Source organism: Dermacentor variabilis, chromosome 2, assembly GCF_050947875.1.
Source record: "Dermacentor variabilis isolate Ectoservices chromosome 2, ASM5094787v1, whole genome shotgun sequence".
In the NCBI taxonomy this organism is placed as follows: Eukaryota; Metazoa; Arthropoda; class Arachnida; order Ixodida; family Ixodidae; genus Dermacentor; species Dermacentor variabilis.
In genome coordinates this window covers 61,425,760-61,452,161 of record NC_134569.1, presented here as the reverse complement: position 1 = coordinate 61,452,161, position 26,402 = coordinate 61,425,760, and the positions used below count along the sequence as shown (strand labels likewise).

The 26,402-nt window shown below is 42.0% G+C and overlaps 1 protein-coding gene across 1 annotated transcript in view; it reads right to left on the bottom strand.

Annotated features, from left to right (window-relative positions):
• Window positions 1-5,386: 5,386 nt before the first annotated feature.
• The window catches only part of LOC142571968 (transmembrane 6 superfamily member 1-like), a 33,457-nt gene continuing 12,441 nt past the window's right edge, over window positions 5,387-26,402 (bottom strand). Inside the window, exons 4-9 of the mRNA XM_075680728.1 lie at window positions 20,443-20,525; window positions 16,945-17,045; window positions 14,782-14,880; window positions 14,292-14,390; window positions 13,411-13,530; window positions 5,387-12,105 (exon numbers count right to left, since the gene is read on the bottom strand). Coding sequence (XP_075536843.1) covers window positions 11,902-12,105; window positions 13,411-13,530; window positions 14,292-14,390; window positions 14,782-14,880; window positions 16,945-17,045; window positions 20,443-20,525 — 706 coding nt within the window. The 3' untranslated portion in view covers window positions 5,387-11,901. The remainder of the gene's footprint in view (window positions 12,106-13,410; window positions 13,531-14,291; window positions 14,391-14,781; window positions 14,881-16,944; window positions 17,046-20,442; window positions 20,526-26,402) is intronic.

Sequence of the window (26,402 nt, the reverse complement as noted above, 5' to 3'; positions counted from 1 at the left end):
CCCGGTAATGAGGATGTACAGATAAAGAAGTGGCATAAACTGTTTCTCTCTATAAACACTCACACAAACACACATATACACACTTAACAACAACAAAGAAAGGCGGTGCGGTAGCCTAATTAGTGGCTACATAGCGGATATTTCGCTGCACTGCTAAACTCGAGCTGACGGGTTCAAGCCAGGTTGCAGAATTTGATGGGAACTAATATGAAAAAAAAAAATTGTCTAGGTGCACGTTAACGAAGCCCAGGTATGAGAACTGAATAGGGTGCTTCATAATCATATCACCAGACGTAGTTCGCCAGAATTTTTTTTTTAATTAAGAAAATACAAAGAAAGGAGGTAGCTGTGTCATTCGGCTTTTTCAGGGGTGTAAACGAAAGTAATTATTCTCGAGTCTGATTTTTGGATGAAAACATGTTGGGCTTATCTTATATTTCCTACCTAAATTGAATTCCCTTCCCAACTGTACGTGCGCTCAACTAAGCAGCTTATATATTATAAACAGCTGCTTTCACTTATCCGATGCACTATCATAAGAACAATAATGAAGCAATTAAAGAATGGCATGCCTCACACACACAGATATTTGTAGACCTGCTGTGTTCGTTGAAGAAGGTAAGTGTGGTACCACATTGGGCACCCAGTTTTAATGGGTTGCAGACATGATGCTGCTGTCAAAAAAAAAAGATTCCTTGCCTGAGTCAAGTTAGCAGATTTGCAGACTGCCCCAAAACAGGGCGTTTATATTGAATGGCAGCTGCGAACTTGTTCAGGATAACTGATTAGCACCCGTGCGTTAATTCTCTAAAGAGCTGGTGCGCCTCTGCGCAACAGTTAAGACTCTCCAGCAGCAAAATCATTCGGAATAAAAGTCCTCGCATCGGCCCCTCACCTGAGAGACTTCAAAAGTGCTGTTATGCGTTACATCCGAATGGAAACTGCTATTCGATAATTTTTAAGTGACTTCTGCAGTCTAACACGACTTGCTAAACAGCAAATACCATTCGATTGGACTGTTTTTACTTCATTTCGCTTGCTGGCACATTGAAGGAGATCGCCAGACAAGCCACGGAGATTACATCGATAAAGACTTCCCGGTCTGCCCGATTCAGTCTGAGTATGTATGGAATATATTTTCCCTAATGCTGTTGTTCACATTAATTTGATTCCTTAATTCCTTTTCTCGGAAAGTTGATAGGTTCACCTGGGGCTGGTGCAGCTTTTAGAAGAAACACGCTTATTCCAGTCTGGAGTTTTAACTTTTTCATTCAGTGAATTTAGAATATTTGATCATTGTTCTCTTACATGTATGCCTTTGATATACAGCGTGTCAGCTAACTTGAACCAAGATTTTGAAAAAACCTATGCATTCTTCAGAACGGAAATCGCGTGGATGATGTTAGCATTTATCTAAACTTACAGTACCACTATTTTTTTCCAGTCTTTCTTTTTGAGTAATTAGTCGACATAAATTAACTTTTTAAAATATAGCTTGAAGCATTCAGGCGCCAATAGGAAAGTTGTGTAGCTTCACAAATATTGCCCAACCCGGGTACTTCCAACAAGATAGACTTAACGTGGCCGTTTTTATTTGGGAAAAACGAAAGCCAGCGGAGTTTTAAAAATACCACGTGACAGCGCGCTCTGTGCGCCTGAATGCGCCACGATTACCGTGCTCTCACGAGTGATTTGTAAAAACATCGCCAGCACTGCGCTTTCCCTTCACTTACGAGAAAGTGCCTCAACCTTTGCTCGACTCTGACATTACCGGCAGCAGCTGGCGACGGCGCCGTCTTCAGCCGCTTTTTCCAATATGACGAGAACAGCAATTTTTTTTCCTGCGTATGGTTCATGTCGATGCGGAATAGAAAAAATACACACAAAACATGCATCATACATCTGGAACCTGTGCGAGAGAGAGCATCATTTGTTACAACGCCGCTTTTCTTCCAAGCTGTGCCAGCGGCTAGATGCATGTGAGCTCTACTGTATTACTGTCGTGCCACACAACCGTTTCGAAGAATTTGTTTGCAGTTCCTAAAGCATGCCGTATTCAAGTGAGCAGAAGGCGAACATGGTCTTAGCCTTGGGAGCGGCACAGGGCGACAAGTAGAAAGCTGCCAAGGTATGCTGAAACTGGCAATGTGGGGGAAGACCTATAGCGCGAACAAAATTATGAGGAGTTACTTGATGCTGAAAGAAATAGGTAGCTTCAAGCAGACGTGGCACAGAAGGGGGACCATCAGTGAAAAGGCTGAAGGAGACATTTTGGCTTTCATGACTGCAAACCCTCATTCCAGCATGCGTGAAGCGAGTGGTGAGGTCGGCATTTCAAAGTATTCAGTGTCAAGAGTTCTTAGGAAGGCTGAAATGCATCTGTATCACCTCCAACTGCATCAAAATCTGCAAGAAAGATATTCAATGGCAGCTTGATTTCTCGAATTGCATCCTTGTGAACAGTGATGAAATACCGGATTTTGTTGACAAAGTGCTCTGGACAGATGAGGCAAACTCCTCCAGAAATTCTCAAGTCAACATCCATAATGTGCATTACTGGAGCAATACGAACCCGCATTGGGTGGCGCAGACCAGACACCAGTACCAATGGTCATCGAGTGTGTGGTGCGGTATCTTTGACAGAATAATTGGCCCCATATTTTTTTGCTACATTCTCACTGCTCAGCGGTACGTGAACGACATCTTGGAAGGCCCAGTTTAAGATTTTCGCTGTGATCTTCCTCTTGGGTTTTTAAAGCGAATTTGGTATCAGCAAGAAGGTGCACCAGCTTACAGCAGCAGCCTTGCCCGAGCCGGGCTTGACGAAGCCTTCAAATGCCAGTGGGTCGGGCGGCATGGACCAGTGGCATGGCCTGCAATGTCACCGGACTTGACACCTCTCGACTTCTTGTGGGGACATGTGAAAGACCAGAAGCGCTAAAGGCAGAGACTGCCGAGGCGTGCAGCGAGATACCGTCTTGCGTCGTCAATAAAGCTACACCGCATATGCTGAAAAGGTGCCAATACTGCATTAAGGAAGAGGGTGACTTGTTTGAACACATTATTTAGACAGACATCACCGCGAATCAATCTCTACAACCATTATCCATGAAAAGAGTCATCTGTGTGAAACTTTTGTACGACGTGGAAAAGGCACGTAAGTAATATGAAATTACAAATTCTCTGCCAACAAGGAATGGACAGGAAGCTAAAAAGCAACCTTCCATGTTAGTTTACAATTCTTCCTATTGCGACACCCAGCGTAATTCACACGACATTATCAAGCTTGTTATGAGTGTTTGCTTGTTGGTGTCTTGCTCCCAAATTTGAACTCATGAGCTTGTCATTCTTCCTCCGCATGCATCCTGCTAGCACGGTTGAGAGTGCTGTAATCGTGGCACATTCGGGCACACAGAGCAACATAGTGCGCTGTTATGTGGTATTTTTGAAACTCTGCGGGCTTTCATTTTCCCGAATAAAAACGGCCACGCTAAGTCTATGTCACTGGAAGTGCCTGGGTTGGGCAATATTTGTGGAGCTCCACAACTTTCCGATTGATGCCTGAATGTTTCAAGCTATATTTAAAAAGTTAATTTATCTCGGCTAATTACTCAAAAAAGACGAGCAAGAAAATGGTACTGTGAGTTTAGATAAATGCCAACAACATCCACGCGATTTCTGTTCTGAAGAACGCATAGGTTTTTTCAAAATTTTGGTCCAAGTGAGCTGGGACACCCTGTATATGTCTATGTACCCTTAGATTTACCTAGAAGTGCATTGGTCTTCTGCATCTCTTCGTGCCACGCAGTCAATAAACCTGGTTTATTTCACTATAATATTGTTTTCTTTGATCAATGTCCCCGATCGATATTCCACCAACAAGAAGAGCGCATAAAATGACACGATATCAATAAAATTTTCTTTCATAGTTTCATGTTACAGACAGGCGGCTTCTGTGGAAAAAATTGTGTTGCTTTTGGAAAACAACGTTAAAAATAGCACTTCACCTAGCTAAAACTACAATTTGTACCGTACATATATACCCTCAGTCAGGCGCTCACTGAGGGTATGTATGTACATATCTGTGGAAAAATAGTTGTGAGTGGCACTGTCCCTTTGTCCTCTCTGGTGTACTCTGTGTTATTTTTTGGCATCTTATAGATATATATAATGAATCAATGCCAACTTGCCCAGCAAGTAGTTCTCTTAAGCAATCCTTTCAGTTCAATCTGGTCTCACAGTTGGCTGACACAATCAGCCTTGTATATGCCCTGAACGCAACCACGGTGGAACCCGGGAGCCACCTGCATGACACTCACGCATGTTGTTTTCTTTCGCAGCTGACGGTCATTTGTGTCCTTAGAACAGCGCCACTCTTCGAGACAGGGAATGCTGCGGACGGCGCGCTTCCTGCGTGGTGCCCAAGATATATGAGCACTTTTCACACAAGTGCACGTAACCAAAGGCCAAGCAGCTGCCTCGTCATGTTGCTCAACGAAGTATAGGCGTGTTCTTGCCAGGGGAGGCAATGTTGCCACTGCAGTGTGGGAGATGCAGTGTTTGCGCCGTCGAGCATACATATGTAACGGGAGACCCGACGGCCACGTTGTGCAAAGGTACAATTCTGCGGCATGTCCGAAGTTAGTGGCTTGCGGGGCGATTTATGTGTTCGTGGGGCATGCCAGTGCACCGGGCCAGCTGCACCGAGGCAGGTGAACCTCAAACAAGAGGGCCACGTGGCGTTCGTTGAAGTGATGTTGATTTGTGTGTTCCAAAAAACTGGACTAGTAAAGGGGGGCGGTCACAGGGTGTATTGTCGATTGTCCCGCCTACTTTAAAATAAAACTTATTGGTAAAATCTCAGTGGGGAGACCTAAACTAAGGATACCGCCCCAATTTTCAAGGGTATTTAAAAGACTGTGTAGAGAGGAAACGTGGAAGCGAGCGAGCTGATAATAGGCCGCCGTTGGTCGATGTATGCGACTTTGTTTTAATAAACCTATGCATTTCTAAGTCAGCCTCCCTGAGAGCAAAGTGTCGCCGAACAGCAGCGATGACTCCTTGGAGAATCATCTGCCTGGAACACCTGGAGGAGGAGAAACTTGACTCTCACTGTACATAAAATTGCATCACAATGACAATATTCTGAGTATGCTTTTTTAATTGAACATCATACAACACACTCAAAGAACAAGTGATAACCACTGATATCAAAAGTGTGGCACATCTACATGCTGAAATGACCAAGTATCCCGAGGCTTGAGGAGAGACTAGAGTCACAGGGGGTGCCACAATGTGAAAGAGTAAGTAAACTGGCTCTTCAGTTCCGAGAATTAAGTGAAGCAGAAATGCTGCAAGGTACATCTTGTGAAAGGTATAAACACAGTTAAGAATGAAGAACAAGATTTATATAGGCAGGAAAACTACGACATTTAAGAGACTCCTTCACCCCAGGCACTCCTATCTAAACACATGAGAATAGAAAAATCATTTCACTCACCACACTGTACTGAAATTTAAGAAGGTTGCTATATTTAACTAAACGTTAAAATTTACCGACAGTATAGAGCATATTTTCGATTTAGGCTATCAGCAATGAAGTTGACAACTATGTGATTCAGCAATAAGTAAAGCGCCTCTATTGGGACATCAATACATCATTTATTGACATGTTTTAGAACAGTATACCAAATATACTTGTTTAATGGCTGCAGCTTTGTTTCCCTCTAGATTTGGGGTAAAAAATCGGGGGCTGCGGCCCTTACACGTAAAAAAACACCTTTTTTTCCTTGAATATTTTCGGTGGTGCTTGGCTTCATGATACCTTTATTGAACTACAGTACTCTGTTGTAATGACTGTCTATTCTTGGCTATTTCCTTAGCGTGTCACCTACTGGCTGGAATAAATGGTGACAACCCACAGACCAGCGACTGCAGCATCTCAGAAGCAGCTGCTAAATCTCTGAAGCAGTGCTTTTGCTACCCGGAGGCACCAAAAACTCGACACGGCTGCATTGTTCTGCCACCGGTTTAAAAAAAAAAAAAAAGCTTCTGAATTCTCGCACCACACAACAGATAGCACTGCCAAGCTTATCAAAAATCAAGGGTGCAGTTTTTACATGCGTGCGGCCGTTACTCGAGTATATACGGCATATCAATTCTGTCTGCTTTAGAATTTTTGCAAAATCCTTCAAAAACAATGTAACAATTTCAGGTAAGCTGTACGGATAACGAATGTGCCCTCTTCAGATATTTTTAAAAGATCAAGTTTACTGAAACATGCGATGCCTGTTTTTATTGCAGCTTTATGAAGTTATAAATTTATGCTGCCATATTTCTTAAATTATCGATTTTGAGCATTTTTTTAGAAAATATTTAAGCATTTAAATAAAAATTCTGCTTCTTACAATCGATTGAACCTACCTTTCTCTCAAATGCAACAAATTTCATTGAAATAAATTGAGCAGTTGTCTAAGGAAAGCATGTCTACATTTCACGTGCATTTTAAAAGGAAAATTAAGTTGGCCCCAGGCAAAGTTTGTCCCATAATAAGCATTTCTATACCATCTTATTTGCAGAAGATACGTTTCACAAACAAAATCACAGCTAAAACTCTTCAAACATATCGAGTACAACCATATAGATGCACATAGATGTTGACATCCTTCATGAACCACTGCTGTACCACATTTCTCATTCAACGTAGAAAAAGTCATTCAAGTTCTGTACAGCATGTACATTTTGTAAATTGTTGCAAAAAACTACACAAGCACACTGAACTCAGTCATACAAAATGAAGCATCAGATTTCTTTTCTGTTTGCACTGGCATGTTGCGCTAGTGTGGGGCCTAAAACAACAGTTGCTGGGAGCTTGAGGCACTAGCTTTGTATTAAATATATAATAGGTAACTTCCTATGCAAATGCTGTACATCGACACTATTTTTGACCAACTAGGATGGATGACCAGAACTTGTTACACATATTTTGCATTTTTTTTCTCAATAATTTCTGCGCATGTGCGTATGCGAAGTCCTGCATAATCAAAAGCAAGAAAAAAAAATTTGCCTAATGTATGTCTAGTTGACTAATATAAATGGCTGGAAAAAAACTGTACAGACAAAATAAAGGTGAAAAACATTTTGCGCTCTTATCTTACTGGGAAGGTTTTTTTTTTTATAACTTGTTCTGTTCACAAACACTTGTAAAGAACGACGGCATGCTTGGACGGTGTTTCATGGCTCGAGCTTTAAAAATAGTGGATGTAAATGAACTGGGAACATTACTAGGGACTTGATGTACCCAAAAAGATAGCATCAGGGGCACTACAAAGTTCACAGAGTTCCTTTTGTAGAAAACTCCTTTGTATGCAAGGCAGATGGTGCTCAGAAGCCGAGTCTACTTTTTCTAAAGCTGCCTACCACTACTATCATGTGCAAATGCAGTTCCATAAAGTATAGGTCCTATCACACATGCAGACCAGCCTTACCATTTGTAAGAAAAAGCAAGAATGTACAATGGAAGCAGCAGCAGAAGCAGGTTGGGCTTGTTCCTAAGTTCCCCTGGTATATGAAGACAGCTGTCACTCTTACGAGTTAATGAACAAGATTAACAGTGAAATAAGCCTCGCATATGCGATTCGCATACAAAAATGACCGGGCAAGGCTATTGTACCAGACACTGTAGGTCATAAAGAGAAAAAGGCACATTGCACACAACATTCGCACAAGATGCAAGAACATCAAACTGCCATGACATAGGCACACATCACTAGTGCACATTACATGACAGGAACAGGATAGCTCTAACTCTGCTACCTGTATCTAATGAAAGGCTGCAAAAGTTAAGCAGAAAAGAGATTCATCTTCAGAACACATAGAAACTTAGAAAAGAGTAAAACCTCAATGTTGTTTCATAAATAGAACAAATATGAAAAAAATATAAATAAGAATATTCTGCCACCATTTAAAAGCACTGTACTAATTCATAGCAGCATGTCTTACTCTGCTTCTTGTTCAGCCTTTTCCATTCATGTTCTTGTTTTTGAAGGACGCCTACTGAAAACACTGTTTGCATGTTCATCTAATCGTTCACATTGCCTCACGAACGAAACCTAGAGACAGAAATACATCATTATAACTAATAATTGAAAGCAATGAGGCTTGGTATGTCATTGGTAAACAAGTTTAGATGGAATAAGTAGAGCATAAACAAAGCTAAGAATATACAAGAGATGAAAATCTAAATGCAATGCAAACATTCAACACTCAGTGGCTCAAATAAGTTAACAGAAATGCCAGCTTCACACACAGTGGAAAGTGACAAGATAAAAAATTAAGACTGAGTATCACTATTTCACATGACTATAGTAATTCATAATGGTGCGCCATGTGCAGAGAACAAAAGTCTTCATGGGGCATCGTGGTGTGACAGAAAACAATTGGTGCTGAATTAGAAGTGCCAACACCACAGACCAAAGTGAAATGCTATGCCCAGCAGGCTTGCGCTGCAAGGTGCATGAATCATTCAGCTATAGCTGCCATTCTAATTCGCTGCCTGAATGTTTGGAGAGGGATAAAATTTGTTACATAAGAGCCAGCACAGTGTTCCAAGACTTCCACTCAACACACAAACTAGCATTTCAACCATTCACAACTAAAAGATCTCATTTTAAAAATACATACCGAGTGTTCACTGAAACAGGAAATTCTATGTTTCAACACCGGAACTAAATTTTTTTTAGAAAGAGTAAATAAAACATTAGTGGCTTGCTAAGTGGAATAGGCACAGAATGAAGTCCCCAATCCACCAATTCTATTGACAAGCCTTAGACATTTCCTTTCCAACTTGGCTAAGGTATTCAATACACTCTCAGCAATTCTTGCTTTATACAAATGAACCTTGATTTAGGCTTTCAGGCTTATAATTATGATGAGTTATGGAAGGCAGATATCAACTGCAGTGCCAATAATTAATAAAAGCTTGCGTGTACTAAAATACCTTAGCAGTGGAGTAGGTGGAAGAGGGTTTTTCGGGTGCAATTCCCAACCCTCCCCACCGCTCAAACTTGCATATATACAGCCTTTGTCAAAATTTTGCAGGCTGCCATGCTCCCATTGATGGCACTGACTTGTGCCGAGTGTATAAGAGGACAAGGAGCAGAGATGCTCCCCTTGCGCATCTATGACAAGGGCTGTACATATTGCATGTAGGTGGTGGCATAGTGAAAACTCGTGCAAGCACTACAGCAGCGCTTCTTTTCTAGTTTTTGTGGCTACAAACATTGAGCCCGAACATCTTGAATGATGTACTCGTTACCCAAACTTGTTCTGAAATTGTTAATTATCGATACTCCTTCCAAACACGTTAGACAAACGTTATGGAAACAAAAATTTCACTTCTAAAACATGAAAACCTAGCTTATATTGAACAAAATTTTGACACAAGAAAGTTTTTGCTGCAACTATAATGAATGTCACTATATTGAGCTTGAAATGCATGGCAATGCACAGCTTCAACATTTGGACATGGCTTGTGCTGGTGATGGCTAAATGCAAGCTAGTTAACTGCCAAGCAGAATGTGTTGCAACACAATAGCAGCTACAAGAACAATCTGCCAGTAAACAATCCACAAGCATTACAATATAATAATCCAGTAAAGAGAAACAAAAATCAAGTGTATTCAAGGGCTAGTTCACATGCTTTCCTTTTTTTTCTGCTTGGTATGCAAGAAGTACTTCAGCTTCAATTTGGCAGCAATTATTCTTGTACTTGGTTGAGCAGTAGCAGATACTCATTAAAACAGTTTCGAACTACTTTTTAAATATAATAAATAAATTGCAACCACTAACATACATACATGAATTGCACACAGTAAAAGATACAATTTCGTTCATGTCACTCCACATCAATTAATGATCACAGAGTTATTGGAGTTTGCACACAACATGCATGAAATTGTTTTGATAGCAAATACTACTATGTATATATAAAAACACAAAGCTATATTTCTTGGTCTACAAAATGCCTACTCAAATTCACAGCACATGCACATTAAACGTAGGTTCCATCACTCAACATGCTCAGTGTGGCAGCACTTAAGAGCTTGCGATGCCTGTGAATCATGATCCACCAGTGGGTCATGCACTTTTACCCTTCTTGAGCCCTAGAAGGGCAGCACCAGTGCTTGTATTCTAAAGCAACAAGAATTTTTTAATGTGCACTGATCATATATCTACTGATCATATGATCATATATCTACTGACATATCACTGATCATAAGATATCTACCTGCATTTTCACAGCCACACAGGGGCAGTAACCAACATGACTCACAGGTGACCAATGCCACAGTGCACGTGTTAGTCATAGCGAAGAATACCAAGCTGTTAAAAGTGACACACTTAAAGCAGTTGGTCCACAGCAGCTGGTTTAACTATAACTACACATCAAGAAAGCCTGAAATTCACCTTTGACTAGGAACTCCATTTATAAAAAGCCTCAGGACAGCTTCATTCTGCATTTTCACCAGCAAGGCTACATAAAAGTCATGTTTATAGTTTTTCTTGCCACAACACCAGTTGGTGCCAACATAGCAGTGGGGTCACACTACCATACTTTTTTGTTCACTTCCACAGCTACAATATGTACAAAAACATGAACTTGCCAACAAAATTACCAAAACACAACATTCACAACGTTTCAAAAATGGTAATTATGTGCAACATATTTCCAACATACTTTTGGCATGGCATCGCATCATTTTACACTACATGATGCGCATGCTGCATCAAGGCTGAATAGTACTCCTTGTGATTTTACGCATAGTGAACTTATCCAGGATTACAGCATAGACATCACCTGGTGTGAAATAGATGTCACATCAGTGCCTGAGAATATGTCAGAGACATGCAATGTGTGGGTGGTAGTATTTCAAAGGCCTCTCTCATAAGATCTACTTTTTGTGATAAGGAAAGACAATGCAAATGTCCATACAACAAACTATGATCAAGAGAGCATCACATAAACAACAACTACAGTTTGCACAAGCAAGCAATCTACATCTTGTGATGTTTCAGTGCATGCACGTAGGCAATACCTCCAAGAGCCTCAAAACGTCGACAATCAATGGCAAAAACCTGAAAACAAAGCAACCACAATAACCAAACAAAACTGTGATGAAAGGCCAGCAATAACCAGAATATTTTCACCACGACCATGGATCAGTAAGCCACTACATGTCAACAAATGACCTTACATCTCACAACCCTCCTTTGCAAGAAAGCAAATGCTACAGTAAAGAAATTTATTTAATTCCATTTGCTAATGCAGGCAAAACTCGCTTGTTTTGACAAATGATGCTAGTATTCCAATACAACTGGTAACAAACGCAACTCATGAGATTTAGATGTGTCTCATAGCTAAGCAGCTCGACATGTGCCAACTATGGCTCTTACAATCACATGGAGCCAATTGACCTTCCTGCAGCATGCTGACCACTTTGAGAAGTTTTTTGTTTTGTCATGCAAATGCTTTACACTGACCAAATCTTTTTACATGCTTAGCAGAGAAAAAAGTATTTTCAGCTATACTGATGCTGTGCTTCAAACAAATAATTTCACAAAAAGCTAAATAAAACAAGTAGGAGCAGAAACTAGGGAAAATATCATGAAGTGTCTTCCACACTTTTAGTGCCCCAGCATAAACAAAAAGAAAATAGAAAAAATAGTATTTGGCTTTTCCCCTCAACTGTTGCTAAGTTTTCTAGATTTCATGCCAACATTGCAGGGGTTTGTCAACGGCTTGTGCCAAAGCAGTGGAGAGAGGTAAGCACACTGCTTGGACGTGCCATGCCACTTAGATGACTTATAGTCGCTGAGTAGGGATATACATCCTATGATCGGCTAGGACATTCGTCGGTTGCTATGTGGGCGCAGCACAGCAAAAAACTGAGTTTCGCTGTTGCACCTGTATGCTAGGCACTGGAACCCCAGGGCCAGCAGGAGGTTCACAATCCAGAAGGCAAGCCATGAGGCTGGCTCAGGAGGCACCCGCATCACATACGGTGTACGTGGATGGAACGATGCACCGATGTGTGTCACTTGTCCCTGCATCAAAGGAGAGATACTAGTGATGTCAGAGTATGTGGCAGTATAATGGCTAATCAACTGGCTTGTGTGAATATTCAACATTTTTCAATCTAATATTATGCTATTCTATATTCGCTTTGGCTGGAATTTCAGCATGTATTCAAAGTTTTTGAAGAATTCAACATGACCGAATATATGTATTTTTCCACATGTAAGCCGTGCCTCCAATTAAAACACCTCAGAAAGAAAATACAGAAAGATCCGCCTCTATAAGCTGTGGAAATAACTGCATAACATTATATTTTCAGCCAGCTGCTTTTTTCCTACCCCTTCGGCAATGCCGATGGTGGGGAACTTTGCCCTAAAAGTGGTTACCCTTTGCTCTAACTGAAACCACACCTCAAGGCGATATTCATGCTGCCCTAACTCCACAACTCAAGTCGAAATTCACATATAACCCGCACCTTGATTTACTACTAAATTTTTAAAAAATCATCTGTGCGCTTGCTTAACAGAATGGGTTAAGCGCACGTGTAGACAGAAAGCATCAAGCTTAATTTGTGCAACACAGCATAAACTGCCGGTGTTGCGCATTCAAGTTTTCACTTCACAGCATAGCAACGATGCACCAACGCACCCATGACCTTAACCACCACAAAATTCAAAGTAGACTGAAGCACAACAGTGAGGAAGAGCCTGTAAACAGATTTTCTGTGCAGCTGGAGTTGTAAGAAATGTTGAACTTGTGTGTTTGCATGAAAATATCTGAATAATGGCACTGAATATAAAATGACTCCAGAGATGAACCATTTCCTTTCCCCCCCTTTTTTTTTGCAAGAACAAACTTTTTTTTTCTAGATTTTCCTACATCTGGCATGTATGTCAAGGTTTTATGCAAATGCCACAACTACTTAAGTATTCACTTCGAAATTACTCGACACTAATTACTATTTGCTCCAATTTCACTTCGAAACAAAACATGTTCACACAAGCCACCCGATCAATACAATGCAGAGGAAAAGTACAATACGAGGATGCAAGTTGAACCCATTAAGCAAGAAGCAATAGGATGAAGGAAAACAATTGGTGCCAATGATAGCAAACAACAAGATAATGTCCTTGGAAGAAAGAAAATGGTGGAGGGTGACATGGAAACAGGAGGGGGTGGGGGTGAAGAAGGCAAGCATTGCCAGGCAGCAATTAGTGGCATGGAAGGTGAGCTCACCGGATCGCTATAGCAACAGAAGAGTAATAGACCTGCTCTCCTTGTCTGCTGCTCCTAAGAACCCTAAAATATAACTGACAAGCGCATGAGAACCACACCTGCAACACAGCACCAGCGATGAGAAGACTGAGGTCTGGCATCCACTGGCAACCAGGCACAAGTATAGCATAGGCACTGGCGAATTGTAGAGGAAGATGGTGGAAAAGGTACACAAGCATCTGCAAATAAGAAAACCAGCCAGGGAGCAAATTGAGCTCATTGAAACATACAATTCTAAAGAGCCATACGACAGAGCCTAAAAGCACTTGTTTGAGAACAGTACACATCAATACTACTGTCAGTGATTATTAGACAAAAATGAAGTACCCTTCAATGATCAAAGCATGAAACTTAAGATATTTATCTGTATGGGCATCAAGATTCAACGGTACCATGAAAGAAGTCGCTGGCGGTATAAACAATGTGCAAACCAACCGCTGCATTCTTCCTACATTCTGACATTCTGTACATCTTCAACAATTTCATTACATATACCTGTCAAAACGCAAAACCTACTCAACTCTCATGAACATGTCAAAATCCCTTAGAGCAACTTTGAGAGCACAGTAGTCAAGTTTTCAAGCTTACACTTTGCAGGCACAAATGCCCAAGGTGCCATACCAGATGTGAGAACAAACATTTTGAACAAGTTAATATGAGCTAATGTCAAATACAAAACCGTAAATTTCACTGCTCGCTTGGAGAACGGGCACAATTCTGAGCGACAGGAAATGGAAGTGATTATAACGAAGACTAATTTTCCAGATACTAAATAGCACTTGCAATCAGCACACATTCATCGAAAGCATTCTAAAATACATACAACTCATAAAGTACTAGACAAAAGGGTCACCTTTCAAGCACCAAAACATTATTGTCTGTGCTTGACAAATGTATTATAACACAATATAAGTAATTGCCAAGTAAGTAGGCCACCAACCTGCATTTTTGGGAATGGGGCAGGGTCTCTGTGTAGGAGGTATGGCTCTACAGTTGCAACATAACGATTTATCCAGCCAACATTTGTTCCTAACACCGCCTGTTAATAAGGCAAAAGCATAAATTAAACACAAAGTAAGCAAAAACAAGTAGTCACCAGCTCAACATTGACAGCAACAAATGACAACACGATTAACAATGGCAGTCACATCATGCACACTATCGTAGAGACACCAAATGTAAATGAAACTGCTCAACTGGGAACAGCAAAATTATAAAATTGCGATTTAGCTAATCTAAATAATTGTATATATTGTTCTCCATGAGCCACTCCTGCCAAATTATAAACAATGGTGCAACTATTTCAGTTTCCTAAAAAAATATTTCCTGCTTTTACATTTGCACTTGACAGTGGTCTTTATATTCTAAATGTTCGTTGCAGTACAATTCCAGCAAATAAACCTAGAAGAATTGCCACCAAAAGTTCTCACCAATCCTCTAAATATGGTTATAAAGCTTGCGGTGAGTAGGTAAAAAAGCAAGACAATATCTTGCTTGCGTTTGAACAAACGTTCCCTTGGGCCAGTCACCTGCAAATGGCAAACCAGTAACATATCAAAAATGAGCAGTTCAAAATTATTTTAAACAATGCAATTACATATTTGATAGTTATCACGAAATTTTTGCTGTGATGTCACAGTTAGCTTCTAATCTTGTTTACTCATTTATTGCCCATCTCACTTTGCAAGTTCTAACCAGCACAACCAAACCTTTACATAGCCTTTTGCAGAATCTTAAAGAGAGTTGCATACCTGCATCGAGAGTGGCAATATATATTTCACATAAAACAGTAGAACTTTGGAAGGAAAGGAGAGGACGGGGGGGGGGGTAGGAAGTAGGCAAAGAAAGTGCCACCTAATTAATGAAAGTGTACAAGCTTTCAGAACCAACCCACCGATAAACACAGTGCCGCACAAAACTAATGGCTGCACTGCGCAATGCTCACTGAAAGGTGCAGAGTCTGGGAATCCAACCCACACAAGCAGGAATGAGGCACAATTCAAGGGGTGTATTGTGGTGCCTTTTTTCAGACATCCTCAAAAAAAAATAATAATACTAAAGCAGGGGGCCAGGTGCAAAGCGTAAGCAGGCTGAAGACACCCACCTACATGAAGTTCTAGCTATGGCAGAGGGTGTCATGCCATCCTCTATACAAAGGGTCCCTAACCAACTTGTGGTACGTTAAGGTTCCACAGCTACCACCACTTTGTGACACGTTGCAGGGGAAAACAAAGATCCACAACTTGTTTGAGGGGTTTCACGAACACTTAAATCAACATATGCAACTTGCTTTGCACTTGTTTACAATTATCTGCAATGACATCTGCAATGTTATCTGCAATGACACTCAATTCTTTGCGTACCTTGCCCTTCACATTTGTGTGAACACTGTGCAACATTTTCACTTATTTGTTTAATAACCTTAAAAAACCGTTGGGGAAAAGATCTTTCTAGAGGGACTGTGGGCCTAAGCTTTTTAGATGAATGCATACCAGAGCAGTAAGGCTACAGAGGGTACCTCAGCACTTCTGGTACAACAGTGGAGTTCCTAAAGGTGGAGTACTACTAACCTGCACTGATACTTATACAGTCCACTTAACCAAAAAAATTATGCACATCCTATGCACTATGAGAATCAATACTATGCAAAGCATGTTGCAGGTAGCTATTGTTTTGCAGCGCTTATCATCCATTGGCATTTTGCAAGTTGCAGGCTATCCTTTGAGGTTCTGCGAAGTGTTATCAGATGGAGCAACATGTTTTTGCAAGGCGAGCAATCGCCTGTGTGATGACAGTGAGAGCTGTGGTGTGACCACCGATTTATTGTGCTTCAGCGAATAAATATTACAACCTGCTAAGACCTCAACTGAACCCAAAGGTTGTGCCCTGGGTAAATTGGGCCAATCTTGAAGATGGTGAAACATCACATAGCATCTCAAAACACTAGCTGCCACAAGGGGAGGATGCGGTAATCTGGCACAGTCTCACATTTATAAGCAAACTGTTACTATGCGATGAGACGCATGAACCAAGCATTTCAAAGCACAAGATTTCCTGAGCAAAGGACTGGTAAGATTGTTGTTCCGATTTTATATGCCTACGTATAGGCCTTATGGGTACAGCTTCGGGCTCTTACACTGGGGGACCCCGAAGCACATTGAAATGCACCACTGGAGACGTAATCTTTTTTTATTGAACAAGTCTCAAGTATGTTGAAAGAGGAACCTACCTACCTACAGACCTACCACAATGTGCCTGGTAAAATGCAAAGAATGCTTCTCATTACATAACGCTATCCAGCGTAAAGAGCAAAATGTTCAATCTGTACGTGCCATCTGGTGTACAAAAGACAAAAGCTTATGAAGTTCACTATAGAAGACCTCCTAACAACCCAACGAGCTGCGACATGAATGCAGGTGTGACGTGAAGAATATTCCCGTCAATCAACTATGCAAGCCCAGGAGATAGCTGAAGAATGTTTTGCATTTAAGCCCACAGGCTGCTTCTCCAAACCTTGATGTTAACCATCATTGGGAATGTTTGTTTGTACACTCAAACAGTACCATTTCACCCGATGTTGTGTGCACACATACCACAGGGGCAATCCTCTGATGTCTCAGTTGGTAGAGGAAGCAGGGAGCAGCAAAGGCTACCAGAAGGTAGAACACGGCCCCTGGTGTGATGCCATGTTTTCCTGCCACCAAGAAAGCAACAGGAAGCAATGCTTACAAGCGGTGACCAAGCGCTGCTGTGTTAAGCTCCAACGGGCCTAAAAGTGCCACATTCGTATTAGTAATGCTGCACAAATATTTGAAATATTGATTACGAATTGGGTGCTTTTGTTCCGGCTCAAACAATTTGGTTCAGGAGCTTAATAGTCAACTTCATCTATACTGTTATGGAGAAGGGAGGAGGAGGACATAAAAAGAGAAGCCAGAGATGACAATGTGTGAAGTAGCGAAGAGAAAACGAAGAAAGAAGATTGAGAAGACAGATGCTATGCCAAGACTGCATGCCGACAAAAACTGAAGGCACTAGTGCAATATTCAATGAAGACTGAGTATAGGAGGTACTACAATTATTTGAGCCTGGCTACTCAACCAAAAGTAAATTGTTGCTATGCAATGCAACTACCATGCCAAGCATCTAAAAGCACTAGCAAGGATAAGAAGCTGGTAAGGATGTCATTCCTTCTTTCTATGCATGTATCTGTGGCCTAATAGGTAGAGCATTGGGCTACTGCACTTGGGGTATAAGAAACAGAAAATAATCTAAAACGCCATTGAATATTATGCATTATTCTGTTTGTGTGGTTAAAAATACCTGTGAGCCGAAACAGTGTAAAACAGAGCCATAGCGAGAAAGTGTAGGTTCAAGATTAGTATGCAGAAAACAAAGAGAACAAGAATTTATGATTGGCAGTCAGCCTCTAGAATCTGTGCAAGACTACACTTATTTAGGTCAATTACAAGGGAATCATGAGAAAGAAATTTCCACAAGAATAAAAATGGGGCAGAGTGAATACAGCAGTATGTGTTCCAGCACTATGCGCTCCACAAAATCGTGACTGGCAGCTTACTGCTATACTTGAAAAGTGTGCAATCATTGCATTCTACTGGAACTAACATATGGGGCAGAAACTACATGGTTAACGAAGAAGCTTGAGAAGAACTTAAAGACAACACAATGAGCGATAAATGAAAATGGTTAAAGGGCAACTCTGGAAATTTTTGATGTCCATTGACCTTCACAAAATTTTGAATACAGGGTCCATCATGAAAGTAATGCGCATTTTCTGGGAAAAATAGATTTATTGACCAGACCTGTACAAATGGTCAAAATTCGCTCCCCCTGCATCAATAAACTTGTGGAGACATGTCTGCCGTGCCTGGAAGGCACCCTGAAAGTCCTAGACGGGAATGTCTCTCAGGAACGCTGTAACATGCTTTTGGATGTTTTCCATGGTCTCCCAATCCTTTTCTTTCAGCACTCTCTTCACTTGGGGAAACAAAAAAAAAAAAAGTCGTACGGAGCCAAGTCGGGACTGTAAGGGGGATGGGACGGGGGACCACCGGGGCGTTGCTCCTGGCCAGGAAGTTGGTAACGATGAAGGACATGTGGCTGGGGATGTTGTCATGGTGGAGCTTGACCATTCCTTTGATGTCAGCCCTTGTGTGCGACCCGGCGTTTCAATCTCTTAAGCACCTCCAGGTAAAAGGCCGAGTTGACAGTTATTCCCTGCTGTACAAACTCAAAATGGATGATTCCTCGGGCATCAAAGAAGACAATGAGCATCGATTTGATGCGAGACTTGCTCATTCGTGCTTTCTTGGGATAGGGGATAATATTGTGTGCCACTCGCTGCTCTGCCTTTTCGATTCTGGGTCGTACTCTAACATCCAGGATTCGTCTCCAGTTACGACAGAGTTAAGAGAATTTGGCTCATTTTGAATCAAATCCAACAATTCTTGACAGCTTTCTGTTCTTTCTGATCTTCCGTCAACACTTTTGGCACAAGCTTCGTGTAGACCTCCTGCATTTGCAGATCATCGGTCACTATTTCACGTACCGCAAATGTGGAGGTGTAGGGCAGTGCAGGGCAGAACCCTCGCCACATTTCCCAACCGATTTTACGATGCTGCCATGGATAGTCATGTCACAACAAAATCATGTGCATTACTTTCATAATGGACCCTGTATATGTTTTCTTTCGCGCTGTGGTTATCTCTGTCAAATAATATAACTGCAAGTCATTAAGTTTTCCTGAAAATAAATTTTAAAGATTGGCTGCACATACCCGACTCATGCCCAGGAATGTGTAACATATTATAGGCCACCCTGTGCACGTGACATCAGAGTCCACACCTCAACATCGCCAAGAAATTACGAAGCTGGCTCCTTTTTCTACAAGACAATGGCTGACAATTATTGTTTTGACAGATGTGATAACCGATGCTTCTCTTCGTCTTTCCACAGCATAATGCACTGAGTTTGGGGCATGTCAGCTGCCTCATGCAGCGGCTACGGGTCAAAAGCGAACGGCGATCTCGTATAATTGCTGAAATCACTGCTGTCTAGTTCGAAAGAGCTGGAAAAGCTCCTCGTGTTGTCAGAAGACATAGTCAGCTTCACTTTGCTGGCGTTAGTGCCATATGAGCTGCATGCTTAACATGCATTCCGCATGTTTGCATTAAGGTAGTGTAGGATCTGACGTAATCGACTCATCATAGACATCAGTCGAAGCAGCTACCCATTTCCATTTCGGTACCTAAGCAAATTGAACCACTCTACCAGTGACAGAAATGTCAATGCCATTTGAAAATGACAGCCTTATATAGTTCAAAAGTATGCCGGAGTTGCCTTTTAAGCATAATATTAAGAGCCAGGAAGACGGTGGTGTGGATTAGAGTGCAAAGGGGTGCAGCCAATATTCTAGTTGACATTAAAAGGAAGAAAATGGAGCTGGGCAGGCCATATAATGCATAGGACAGATAACAGGTGGTCTATTAGAGCTGCAGAATGGGTGCCAAGGGAAGGGAATCGCAGTCAAGGATGGCAGAGAATTAGCTGGTCTGATGAAATCTGCAGGGATAACTTTGAATTTAGAAGACGAGGGTAAATGGATATCCCTTGGGGATGCAAAAAATAGGCCGAAGATGATGAACATACATAATACGTGCAGCTTTTATGTTGCGGTTTTATAGCTTTGTAACAAACAGAGGTGCGCTCACTGGCACTACTTTGCTGCTCAGCACTATATGTTCTCCATAGGCCAGTTTGCTGGGACGTGTATCAAACGCACATATAATGTTTATCTAAATGCATATCCAGATATATGTCCCGGGACGACACACCAAAGAATGAAAACCTCAGGATATATGTTCTGGAGGACACACCAACGTACGAAACCCAGAGGTAATGGCCAAGACAGCTTCACTTTAAAATCATGGTACGCTTTCCATATTCCTTTGCCATGTACACTGCCATGTACTATATCTGCACTTAATTCTTATAGAATGAAAGCAGGAACTTAACAGTGGGTAACAAATTTCAGTACACATTAAAGGCAAGAAAAAAAAAATAAAGCCAACCTGTTGCAACTCCAAGCAGAAGCACAAGTGTGCTGTTGACATTTGAACCACACCAGAAGAGGGCGACATTGTAGAGGTTACCACTGCACAGACGTAGACAGTCAGATATGTAATTAGACAAGGGAAAACCCAATGAATTGAGCTGTGCAAAAGATAGTTGACATAAATGACGTATTCTATTCTGTAATGGCTGCCCTTACAACCAAGACTAAGTGCAATGGCTAGCACATATGCTTGTACACACCACACCACAAAGTACAAGGTTTTAATTTATTTATGGGGCTGCCCGTGCCAAAACCACAATAAGATTATGAGACAAGCCATAGTGGCGGACTCCGGATTAATTTTGGCACCCAGGTGTTCTTAATGTGCACTTAAATCCAAATGCACTAGCATTTTTGTATTTCACTACCGTCGAAATACGGCTGCCATGGTCAGGATTTAACCTGCAACCTTGAACAATGCCATAGCTATCAAGCTACCACGGTGGGCACAGAAGTGTTGATTTGGCATGCAACCGCTTCTGTAGTGTCGCCTAGAACCTATAGTGTTTTAATGCGGCACTGCGTCTGCACACCCTGCGTCAGTTGTCCAATTTGCGCGATGTTGACAAATTTGCGTGGTGTTTATTTTTCAGAAATAGTAGAAGCGAACCGTACCTTCAGTTCGCCTGCAACCACCATTTCCTTGCCTTCTCATGTCATCTTTTCCCTCTCCCACCTTCTCCCCCTATACGGGAACTGCAAGAGTAGCAGGGCTGTTATTCACTCATTTCAAAACTGCATCGGTTCTACCCATTCTCTGCCTCCTCTTCCCTCCCCTCTCTACAGTTCTATCTACATCCCCTCTGGACTTGAACATTAACAAAAGGTAAGTGCTGCAGTTTCTGTAATGCTTTTTACAGGGGTCATGGATAATTACAGCTGTCAAGAGGCTAATATGGCGACATCTAGGGAGCTCCAAAGGGCATTGTGCCCATGCCATGCAATGGAAAGGTCCAAACGAATTTCTCGCGTCGGCTTCCCTTTCTGCCGTGCTGCTGCCATGTATATACATGCTCTGAGGCACCCCCCAACACAGTATGCCAGACAACAGCAGCAGCAGCAGCAGCAGCAGCACCAGCGCAAAAATCGATGGAAGAGGCAAAGAAAGCTTCACTCTAAAAACAAAGGAATCAAGTCAACAACTCCGTAACTTGGCAATAAAAGTATGCCATCACAAATCAGTAAATTTCACCTATTGAGACAAGCAAAGTCAACAAAATTGACATATTATACACCACTCCCAAGAAAAAAAATGTCAATTTATGAAGAGGACTTCGTGAATATATTGCAACGGCTCATAAACCCTCATAAATATTGCAACAATTTCCCATAAGTAGTAAGCTTATATGTCAAATTTGTTTGACATATGCTCTAAAAGATGCAATTTTACATAACTGCGATATCTGTTTTTGGTGCAGAATTAAGAACTTGTAAGCTTCGTGCTTCAGTTTTTAACACCAATTTTTGGCTACTTTTGTAAGAACTATGAGGCCGTTCATCAAAATTTAGGTTCCTACAAATGGAAGGATTTGGTTTTCTCTTTAAAGGAGCCTTGCACCACCCCTTGGGATTGGTGAAAACACTTTCTGCAAGCATATGCTGATGCGAGTAAACTGGGCCAAATTTTGTACTCGTGCGCAGTGCATGGAGCTTGGAAGCAAGAGCACAAAGTCGCCTTATTCTTAAACACTCAGTTTTCAACAGAGGACTTCTTCTTGCCCATGTTGGGGCAGTCAGCGGCAGCTCCTTAGCAAATTCCCACAGAGCACTGCCATTGGTCAGTAGCTGACAATCATAGATTATGTTTGGATCAGTGCGCTTCCTCCTGCTGTTACTGTGTATATTTATTGACGCAGTTTGGCTGAAGTAAGTCAAAATCCTCGCTTATAATTTCGATAAGAATTATGCACTTCCAGAAGAAGCCAACTATTGTCTGTTTACTAAGCTTGGCCATGGCCACCCGCGTAGGAACTAAACTGTCGCCACAATGCTTATCAGTGTCATAGCCGTGGGGTGCCACTAACTAATTAGTTCTGAACACTCAACTAGTCTCAAACTACAGAAACTTAAGGACACACCACACGTAAGCTTGCCAGTGCATGCTCGCTCCTGACAGCTCCTGGCTAGATACCTTGACAGACATCGCTTCGTACTGAGCTGTTGACAGCACATCTAAATGCGCAAATGGGATGTGGCTACTATTCATCAGTCAAGCTGGTGCATGACAAAGCTGGTCCGCACTATGTAGCACGGCCAGACTGGAGCACATAAGCGTGAGCGCACAATTCCGCCCAGTCGCGAGCATAGCAAACGCACTACAGTTGCCATGCAGCTGTGTCCGCTACATAACGTAGATACTGCAGCTGCCACTGGGAGCCACGACGAGCCCACTCACTGCTGAGCTCGCTACGACTCGCCGAGGACAATTGTGTGCTTCGAGTAGTCTTGGTGAGCCACATAGCTCCAGGTGCATTGAGAGCCTGCCCAAACACCAACATCCTGATGGAACATATCTGCTTCCTGAGTTGCACACCTTTGAGGTGTGTCGACATCATGGTCGAAGCTCGTTACGAGTGAACATAAGTACAATATTTGGTTCGACCCTCGGAAATTGTGTCATTGCTGTAGAGATAAGTGCAAAATGAGATGTGCTACTTGCCACTCATTGCAAGAAAGCCATGCATAGCCATCTAGTACATTGCAGCACAGCAAAGAGAAGAGACATGGTGAACTCCTCCATAATTTGATGGATAGCCTCCAAGTTTGGCGTGTCATAGGCACCAAAATCAGGAGTTTTGGCATATCCATAAACATCTAAAATCAAATTTGAACTAAGTAATCAGAGCACTGTGGGCACGCTCCACTCTGCTGTAGCCTTCGCAGTGCAAGGCACTGAAGAAGGAGCGAGAGCACCGCAAATTGGATCATAAGCAATCTTTGTGGCAAAAACTACTTCAATGTGTTCAGCAGAAGCAGAGTTATTGGCAATCAAAGTATTTCTGAAATAGTCTATTTTAACTTCAAATGCATTTCTTGACTTTGATAAAAAGTGGTTCTGGGCCCCTTTAAATGCAACCAATTTTAGCCAAATCAGTTCAGCCATTGTCTATCTGCATTTCAAGTGCATCTAACCAAAATCGAAGTCTGTCCCAAGTGAAAGCTTACTCTAAATTCTGCAATTGAAACAAGCTTCCAAAAGTTATGAAGTATTAAGTTAACTAGCAAAAAGTTAATCATAGCAGCGATTATCATGCAAATTTTTGTCCACTGCTGCGATATAGCTTGATCAGCAAAAAATTTAATTTTGTTACAAATCCCAATTTTAAATAACCTTACGTTTGTGTTACTGAAACATCTACACTAGTGGTGTACTTTTTCAGCCTCCTTAACTAAAAATGCCTATTTACTGTTTTTCAGAAGTCATGCACACGCTGTGAGCATCTATTGGCACAGGCTTGTTGTAAAAGAAAAAACTAAAACAAAACACACAGGTTGTGAGGGATACCATATTAAATGCCTCCGTAATAATTCCAAGTACCTGATGTTCCTTAAATTCACCTAATTCTAAGTACACAAATACAACCTTTGTCCGTAAAGTTCCGAGACTCAGTCCACTAAAAAAATGCATTGAAATCATTTGTGCAACACCCCTTCAAAATAGTCTCCCTTGCAGTCTATACACAGCTTCCAATGCTTCTTGAGGTCTTGGAAACAGCTGGAAAGTGCTTCTTTTGGCAGGGCTGTCAGCTCCTTTGTCGTGGCATCTTGAATGGCCTCCACACTTCCCATCCAGCTACCTTTTAAGGCTCTCTTCACACGAGGAAACAGGAAAAAAATCGCATGGGGAGAGGTCAGGCGAGTATGGCGGATGGGGAAGTACAGTAATGCTGTGCTTGGCGAGAAATTTTGTCATGCTGAGAGCAGTGTGCGGCCTTGCGTTATCGTGGAGAAGGCTTCACTGTCCAGATGCCCATAAGGCAGGGGAACAGCATCACAGTGCATCACGCATGTGTTGGAGCACGCAGATATAAAACTCCTGATTCACTGCCTGCCCTTGTGGGACAAACTCATGGTGTACGACACCTCTAGCATCGAATACCTCTGGCATCGAAAAAAACTATCAGCATCGTCTTTGTTTTGGTCTTCTGTCGTCGCACCTTTCTCGACGCCGGAGAGCTTGTGAGCCGCCATTCGGCACTGCCCTTTTGTTTGAGGATTGTATTGAAAACATCATGTTTCGTCTTCAGCAATTACGCTGTCGACGAACGCAGCATCCTTCTCTGCCTCAGAGAAAATCAGCGCTCACTGATGCCCGCGTGTCCTGATCCTGTGTGAGGGAGTACGGCACAAGTCTGGCATTTAGCTTTCATTTCCCCAAGTCCTCCCGCACAATTTGGTGGCATGTTGTCTTACTAACGTCGAGAGCATCCGATAGCATGCGGACTGTAATGGTGCGGACTGCAATGGTGCGGTCTTGCTGTATGATCTCCCTGATCCAAGCCACATTGTTTTCATTCCGTGAGGTTGCAGGGCGCCCCTGGCTTGTGTCGTCTTCCACCGACATTCTCCCCGAAACGAATCTCTTGTGCCACTCGAAAACTCACAACCGCGATAATGTCTCATTGCCGTAACCATCATCAAGGAGCTCATACATGTGTGGGGCTGTCCTGCAAAGCATCACAGAGAATTTTATGTTTACACGCTGCTCGAGGTGGACTTCCATCTCTCCACATTCACTCACAGTAGAATGCGCAGACGACTAGTGACAATGCATTTTTCTACATGTAGTGCCATCTACACTCTTAAGCAAAATGACACACTTTTACCATACAACAATAATCGTCATCTGTCTTGTCCGCATTTCCTTTTTTTAATGCAGCGAGCCCAGTTCTTCCCAGTAACGAACGGCATGCGCATTATCAGCATGACATGGCATTCCCGACAGGAAAGTAGTGGGCATGGCGTTTTAAAGAAAGGAAACACAAGCAAGGCAGATGATTATTGTTGTGTGGCATAGATACACCCCAAAGAGTGTAACTTTGCCTAAGAGTATAGCAGCTGCCACAGCAATTCACATAAATAGCTCAGGTTAGCCCGAAAAGATGGCGCTACACATACACACCAACATTTGTTTTGGGGAATCTTTTATAGAGAAGAAAATAAATCAGTTTCGAAACTTTACAGACAAAGGTTGTATTCCTGCATCTTTCCTCCATCAAAGTGTGACTTCCATGGCCAGGTATTGAACCTGCGACCTTGTGCTAAGCAGTACAGCAACAGTGTAGGCTCTTCTGATGATATCTTGAAGCTCGGCCACCCAATGACCAAATTACCCATTTTGTCGTGAATAATCATTACGAACAGTTGGACAAAACAATTTGATAAGAAGGCACCATACTCACAGACAACTTTCTGTGGCAACAAAAGTAGACCTACCAAGGCAAAGCACACACAAATGAAAGCAGTTCTGAAAAAAAGGGCCACATTTCCATCCACCATTAGGAGAATAGAAAGCAAAAACACCTTATCTACTGTAGCAAAATAAGACAAAAATGGGCCACTGTGTGTTAAATTTGACTTACTTCGTTGCTTTTATAAAATTTAAATTACATTCTGGGGTTTTACGTACCAAAACCACAATATAATTATGAGGCACTCCGTAACGGGGGACTCCGGAATAATTTTGTCCCCCTGGGGTTCTTTAATGTGTACTCAATGTACAATACTCAGGTATTCTTGCATTTCACCCCCATCAAAATGAAGTGGCGGCGGCCATGATTTGATACCGCGCCCCCAGGCTCAGCAACACAACACCGAAGCCACTACACCGCCACGGCAGGATTTTCTACTTTTCTCTTCCACATCTGGTCGAGTGGAATACCATCATATGTGGGAGCTACACCAATTCAGTATCTG